The 7,125-nt window shown below is 61.7% G+C and overlaps 1 protein-coding gene across 1 annotated transcript; it reads right to left on the reverse strand.

The window, feature by feature from the left end:
* Positions 1–3,395: 3,395 nt before the first annotated feature.
* On the reverse strand, positions 3,396–6,794 carry ARC (activity regulated cytoskeleton associated protein). Its single transcript, XM_053559046.1, has 3 exons — positions 4,841–6,794; positions 4,434–4,577; positions 3,396–4,222 (listed from the first exon to the last, which is right to left on the reverse strand). Exon 1 carries the CDS (start codon positions 6,602–6,604, stop codon positions 5,417–5,419), a length of 1,188 nt encoding a protein of 395 aa, XP_053415021.1. The 5' UTR covers positions 6,605–6,794; the 3' UTR covers positions 3,396–4,222; positions 4,434–4,577; positions 4,841–5,416.
* Between the last annotated feature and the right edge of the window lie 331 nt (positions 6,795–7,125).

Raw genomic sequence — 7,125 nt, forward strand, 5'->3', positions numbered from 1 at the left:
GCACCCAGGTCAACTGGGCACCGACATGAAAGGGCCAGGCTGGGCAGGGGTGAAGCTGGGCTCACAGGAGAGCCAATCTCCACCTGTGTGCACCAGGTGACCTGGCAAGATGAATCCCCACTCCCTGCCCCCCATCTGGCTTCCCAGGCCACAGAGCCCCAGATTAGCTCCCAGGGCCAGTGGTGCCATGAGGCCGAGACTGGACGCCATTGGGCAGGGGGGGAATGTCCAGACAGGACATGAGTCGGGTGGCCTCAGCCCCTCCAGGGGAGACTTGGGGCAAAACTCCCACTGTGGCATTGTCCCCACCTTGAAGCCAGGTGGGCCTTTGAACCCTGGACTTGGCCTCCAGCAGACCTGCCCTAAGTCCAGCTGGACATGACATTCTCATCATAAGGGCTGCTCCTATGGTTTCCAGTCAGCAAAATTCTTTTTAGAGTTAAAATGCTTAAAATAAAAATATATACACACACCACCCTAAAATTCGACAAAAATAACATTTTGGGTTGATTCTCCTTTAAATTTCTATACTAATTTTAGCTCTTCTGAGGTTAAATGACCCTTGCCAATTAGAGAAACGCCATGCCACCTGCAGAGTTAGAAATGGGGGGGCTGAGTAGGCTGCTCCCCATACCTGCTACAGAAGGCCCCAAGGCACCCTCAGAGTGGGCAGTCCTCCAGGACCGGTGGGGCCCAGGAGAGCTGTGCACTCACGGCTGCGGCTGATTATAGGGCACAGATGCAGAGAAAAATCAGCCCAGATCCGGAGTGCAGGGGGCAGAGCCTCCTTGTGCCCCCACTGCGTCTACCAGCCCTGGCCGTGGGCATCGGCACACACGGTGCCTGCATCTTCCCAGGGGCTCCATCCGTGGACCTGGCCAGCTGCCCTCATGGCTGAGCTGTCTCCAGGCCCTCTGGAGATGCAGCGGAGGCCACGAGGCCCAAAGCCCCCAGTGAGATCACAGGATTAGACCACCTGGTGTGGCCCGAGGTCCCCAGGTAGACAAGGACATTCTTATCAGGCAGAACATTCCGGGCTGTAGTGATGACCTCCCAGGCTCTGAGAGGGCAGAGGCTGGGCCCCTCACTGGGCAAGGTTAAATTCTTTGCACGCACCACCCTAAACAATTTCAGTGTGGCCTCTGTCCCCTGGATATCCACCGAGATCTTTCCATATTCCTTCCTATAAGTGTTCAGGCCGTGGGCATGGTCTGAGACTGTGTCCCCCGTGTGGGCGTCAGTAGCGGTGACGGCCTCCTCTATGCTCAGCCTTATAGCCACATCCTGTTCCTCCGGTCTCTTGCCCCTTCCTGCTGGCATCAGCCCCTCCATAGCACAGCCCCCACTTTGAGTGGCCAAGACAGTGCCCTGGGGTGGCAGAAGAATTCGCCACGTCCTGAACGAATAGGTGCAGCCCCACCAACTGCCACACGCTCACCTGAGAGCAGACAGCCCACTGCCTCTGCCAGGCTCTGCACCAGCCGCTCCTCACACCAACTGTTGTTTCCCGGGCCCGTGGCTTTCTCAGCTCGGTGCAGTTCTGTGACCCTCAAAGGAGATGGCCAGCACTTAGCAGTGGCTGTGCTGGGGCTGGGAGATGGACACTTGGCTGAGCCCTGTGGGCAGCAGAGGGTGACGCCTGAGCATCCTCGCAGCCCTGGCCCAGGTGATGCACAGCAAGGCCTTCCTCCGGACCAGAGCTACAAGGTGGGCCCCAACAGGGTTCCTGGGTGGCCCTGCCCCAGGCCCAGTTTTGCTCCCAACCTTGGCAAGCACAGCCCCTCTCTGTGCCTCATCCAGTGAAGAGTTGAGAGATTTGTGATACCTGGGTGGGCAGGACAGTGCAGAGAGGAGTGGGGACATCCTGTCCTGAGGACGCAGGGCCTGGGCCCCTCGGCCGCGTGCCCCACCCACCCCCACACGCCCTCCAGCTTCCTGGCAGCACAAAGACACAGAACTGCATCTGGAATTACCTGCAGTGCTCGGATATCCTGTTCACAATTACAGAGAGTAACCTTTTATTAAAAAGAAAACACATCCAGAGCCTCCAGCTTTCTGTGTGAGCAGTAGTGTTCCCAGGAGAAATGACTGCCTCTCAGGCGGCACTGCGGGGCCCAGCCTCCTGCTCCTGCCAATTTCCTTTCCCCATTCTTGTCGGCAATTTCATTATTTAGGAGAAATACAAGGGAAGAATAGGGCGGAGGCGGCCTTTTCATCATGGAGTGCCTGCTTTGCGCAGAGGATGACGACATTTCCTGGTGGCAGGTGGCTCTTTTCCCTCAGTCTCCTCCCATTCCCTGCCCTCCCCAGGCCACCTCACCAGAGCAGGGTGGGGATGCGCCACCCTGTGTCTGGGCTCCCAGCATGTGCAGTGCTCCCTGGGCTGGGCCAGGCTGATGCCCATGGCTGCCCCGATACCTTGGCCCAGGACCCAGGAGCAGAGTAGCCCCACCTGAGGAGTGTAGGTACTCTGTGTGATTTGAAGCCACAGTCAGCTGACTTTAAGGAAGGTCACTCTGGGTAACCTGGGAGGGCCTGGCTCAGGTCAAAGGCCAGAGGGCAGAGCAGAGGCTTCCCTAAGGGAGAATAAAGTCCACGTGTGCACGCCTGCAGCAGCTGCGCCCAGTCACACCTGCGCTGTGGGCTGTGACTAGCCTAGTGCACCCCACATGGGGCGAGACCACCCTTGCAATGTGGAGTCTCCTCACTGCTCCTGCTTCTCGCCAACCACTGACTGGCACAGAGGCCCCTCCAGGCCATCTCTCCCCTCTCAAAAACTGGCATTCTCTCAAAGGCAAGGAAGGCTAACCATCTGCCAGGCACCGAGCTACTGCCGTTTCTGAGATCATAAGCCCAACGCATGGGTAACACTAGTGATGCTTCCCCCCATTTTGCAGATGAGGAGAAAGGTTCAGAGAAAGAAAGTTCATGATCCTGTAGCCAGGACTGGCCAGGGTCCCCTCAGCTGGGGCTTCAGTCCTGAGAAGGGTGTGTGGGCCAAGCACTGGGGGCAGAGGTTCCCCTGCACACCCAGCTGGAGACCCCTGGCAGGACCGCAGAGAGACAGTCCCCAGCTGGTGTTCACAAGGGCTGTCCCGGTCAGCAGGCACTGGCCAAGGGCTGGGACAGGGCTGGGCCAAGCCAGGTGGGCTTCAGGGTGTGGGAACCCCCAAAGGCACTTTCTGCCTGAGAATCCAGGACCCTAATACTGCCCTGTGGGGTGACAGGTGGCATCCCCACCCATGTGCCAGGGGCCCTTCTCTAGATCCACAGACACTCCAGCACCACCCTTCAGCCCAGGGGGCCTCACTCTCCAGCTCTGTCCCAGCCCAGACCAGCAGAGATATGGCAACATGGACAGACACTCCAGGAAGTTTCAGTGTTTTATTAACAAAGTCTTACAAAAAGAGTTAGGGGTAAGGTGACAGGGGTGCACACAGCCAGGCTAGTCAAGGCCCGATCTGTAGGGGGCTGGAGGGTTGGCCACACCCTCTTGAGGTCCCCAGGGTCTCCCCAGGCCCCCCGGGGCTTCTCCCAACAGCCTGTGCCAGCCTACAAGTGTGAGTTATGGCTTATTTCAAAAATAAAATCTGGGAGCTGGCGGGGCACAGGATGGAGGATCTGTTGGTGTTGTCTGCAGAGTTGCTTCCCCAGAATCTGGAAACCCTAGTGGACATGGCAGAAAGAACCCCACCAGAGCCTGCCTGAGCTGCAGGTGCAAGTGGTCTGCCAGCACCCCAGTTTTGGTGCTGGAGCAGAGGGTGGGGTTCAGGCCAGGGCAACACCAGCCTGGGCAGAGTGCCTGGAATAGCCCCAGGAGTAAAGGCTTCCAGGGTCTTGACAGCAGGACTTGGGCTGTTGGCAGGAGCAGGGACAGGGGCAGGGGCCCAGCCTCAAGGCTCATGGAGGGCTCTGGCAGAGACAATGACCACGCAGCAGGTAGGGTTCCAGTGCTGGAGGGAGGTGGGCTAGGGTAGCCGACCTCCAACTGTTGCTGCAGTGGCTCTGGGGGCAGGCAGCTGGTGGCCAGTAGGGCAGGCATAGTGGCAAGTCCTGGCCCTCATATTGGCCTGTCTGAGGCTGCTGCCTTCTTCCGTAGCTGCCTCCTGTCTGCAGGCCCCTCTCTTGGCTGTTCTGGGACTCCTGTGCAGACAGCTTGCAAGTTGAGAGGGGAGTAGTGGTGCCAGACACAGCAGCAAAGACTTTGTGGGAATCTTGAAACCTGAAGGAACGAGGAAGAAATGGGACAGTCAGGGACAGTGCAAGGACAGCAGCCAGGACACCACAGGGAGGGGCCGGGGCTGGATAGATGGGGATGGGTGGGCAGGGCTACTCTCGGCTTGCCCAGAGCACTGAAGAGGGACCTGGGGGAGCTGATTCTTGATCAGGACAGCTGAGGAACAGGTCTGGTGGAAGGGATGGCACTCCATTACCTGCTGTCACTCTCCTGGCTCTGCGGGTGCCAGCCACTGCCTCAGCCAGATTTGAGGACTCAGCCCCTCTGGGACCCTCCGCCTGCCACGGTGAGTCATGGAGCTGAGCTCTGCTCTTTCCCCAGGCTGTGTGAATCACTGGTGCTAGGAGAGAGAAAGTGGGTCCATGAAGGCTGGCTCAGACACTCCCCAGCCCTGCCCCCAGCCACCCCCCTCCTTGACCTCTGGGGTCTCTCTGCTTCTCCCCCCTCCAGAGCCATCCCCACCCCATCCCTGCAGCTAACTTGCTAGGGGCGTCTCTAAGCCTCAGTGGGCTCACCTGGAAAATGGCCTCCGTGCCCTGGGCCCTCCCAGCTCTAAGAAGCCTCCCCCCATCTCCCTGGTGGTGCCCTGGGGCAGGGGCTTACCTGAGGGCCAGGAGGCACCAGGATGCCTGGGCATGGCTGCTGCTGCTGCTGCATATGCGGCTTTGGCTCTCGGGGAAGGAGGGAGCCAGGCTGCCCGGGGCTGGCCAGCTGCCCTGGCAGGCAGGGAGGGTGCCAGCTGGGTCTGGTGGTGCCAGGAGAGGGTGGCAGTGCCAGAAGCCGAGGTTTCCTGGGCATTGGTTCTGCCTCAGCTTCTGCCCTGGATGTCCTGGGAGCATGGTGCCTGCTGGCCCGTGCCATCCAAACACTTGGTTTCTGAGTAGAATGAGGAAGCTGGGGATGTTCTGCGGTGGCCTAAGAATGTGGAGGGTGGGCAGGGCTGGGAGCACATAGGAGAGGGGAGGTGGCAGGCAGAGATCTGCAGGGGGGAGGGGCTCCTCTGCTGCTTAGGGCAGTGACCACATCCAGATGGCTGTGTGCAAGTCAGACCAGGAGGCCAAGTGGGCCACCCAGAGGGACGGGGGCTTCCCCCACAGAAGTCAGCCCCCACTCTGAAGTCCAGGCTGGCAAAGGCCACAGGCTGAGTGTGGCCAGTAGGCTGGGGGCTCCAGCTGCCCTCTATTCAGGCTGAGTCCGGTCACTGGCCACAGACTCGTTGGTGAGGGCAGGCGTGAGGGCCTCGGCTTCATCCTCAGGGGCCGGGGGGCCTGTGGGCTCCTCGGCCGGCTCCAGGCCATCCTGCACCTCCATGCCCCGCTGGATGAGCTGCTCCAGGGTCTTGGGCAGCGGGTGGCGCAGAAAGCGCTTGAGCTTGGGCTGCAGGGTGCCAACCACGTACTGAATGATCTCCTCCTCTTCGGCGTCCACGTGGAGTGTCTGGTACAGGTCCCTCTTGCGCCACAAGAACTGGTCCAGTGGCTCCCCCTGCTTCTGTGGCAGGTCCAGCTCCCGCTGGATGGCCTCACGGGACAGCGCGCCCTCGCTGTACTGCAGGAACTCCTTCTTGAACTCCACCCAGTTCTTCACTGAGCCCTGCTTGTACTCCCACCACTTCTTGGCCGGCCCGTTCATGTGGTTCTGGATCTGCGACAGCCAGTACTCTTCAGAGCCACCCACCTGGCGCAGGTAATCTTCCAGGTGGCTCAGGAACTCCCGAGGGTCCTCGAAGATCTGCGTGTCCACGCCAGGGCTCAGCTGTCCGTCCTCACCTGTCCCCCACGGCTGGTACTGCTGGGCCTCGGCGGGTTCCTGCCCGGGCAGCTCGCCAGCCACCGGTGGCGGGGTGACGGCGTAGGGGCTGACACTGTAGTCGTAGCCATCAGCCTCATGGCAGTAGCTCTCGGGCCCCCCCACGCCCACCGAGACGGTGTGGCGGGCCGGCTCGCTCCCCACCGGGTACTTGCCGCCCATGGCCTCCAGGCGGTCAGCCCAGCGCTCCAGGCGGTAGAACACCTCGCGCCACACATGCATCTCGCGCTTGACCCAGCGCTCCAGGTTGGCGATGGTCTCCTGGCAGCGGCCCAGGCAGGCCTTGATGGACTTCTTCCAGCGCTGCGAGTCGCCCGTGGGCACGTAGCCGTCCAGGTTGTCCTCCAGCTTGCCCACCGACCTGTGCAGCCCCTTCAGCTCGCGCTCCACCTGCTTGGACACCTCGGTCAGCAGGTGCCGGTGAGTCCTCCGCACGTGCTCCAGCATCTCGGCGCGGCACTTACCGATCTGCAGGATCACGTTGGGCTTGGCCACCTGCCCTCCTCGCGGCCCCGGGTAGGCGTGGAGCCCTCCGCTTGTCCTGTGGTCCAGCTCCATCTGCGGCAGGTACCCCGGCACTCCGGACAGGCGCCAAACTCCTCTTGGGGCAGACGGAAGGTGGGTGCAAGAGCTGGTGGCGCTGCCCAGGCGGCCTAGGTCTGAGTCTGTCCCAGGGGTGTCCTGAGCGGTGCGGAGCTGCGGGAGTGGCACGGGAGCGTCCGTTTGTCGCCTGTGCCGCGGGGCTGGCTTTGCTGCTGAGGATGCAGCACCAGAGCTCTGCGCTGAGCCCGCGGCTGCGGGCTCTTTATGCTGCCAGCGCGGCCCGTGGGCGGCCCCCGCGCGGCGCCGCGGCTCCCATTGGCCCCGCGCAGCCTCCCGCCCGCGCCCCCCGCAGGCCCCGCCTCCCGCGCCCACTCGCCCGCTCCCTCCCTCCGCACCCTGGCGGGCGGGGTGACTAATACCTGCGTTCGCGCCGCCCACCCCTGCACTCATTCAGCCTGCGGGGACCCAGGGACTGTTCAGGGGCCAGTCCCTCTGCGGGGCAGCGAAGAAGGGGCTGTTAGCTGCGGCCCTCCCCC

Source organism: Nycticebus coucang, chromosome 13 (genome assembly GCF_027406575.1).
Source record: "Nycticebus coucang isolate mNycCou1 chromosome 13, mNycCou1.pri, whole genome shotgun sequence".
NCBI lineage: Eukaryota > Metazoa > Chordata > Mammalia > Primates > Lorisidae > Nycticebus > Nycticebus coucang.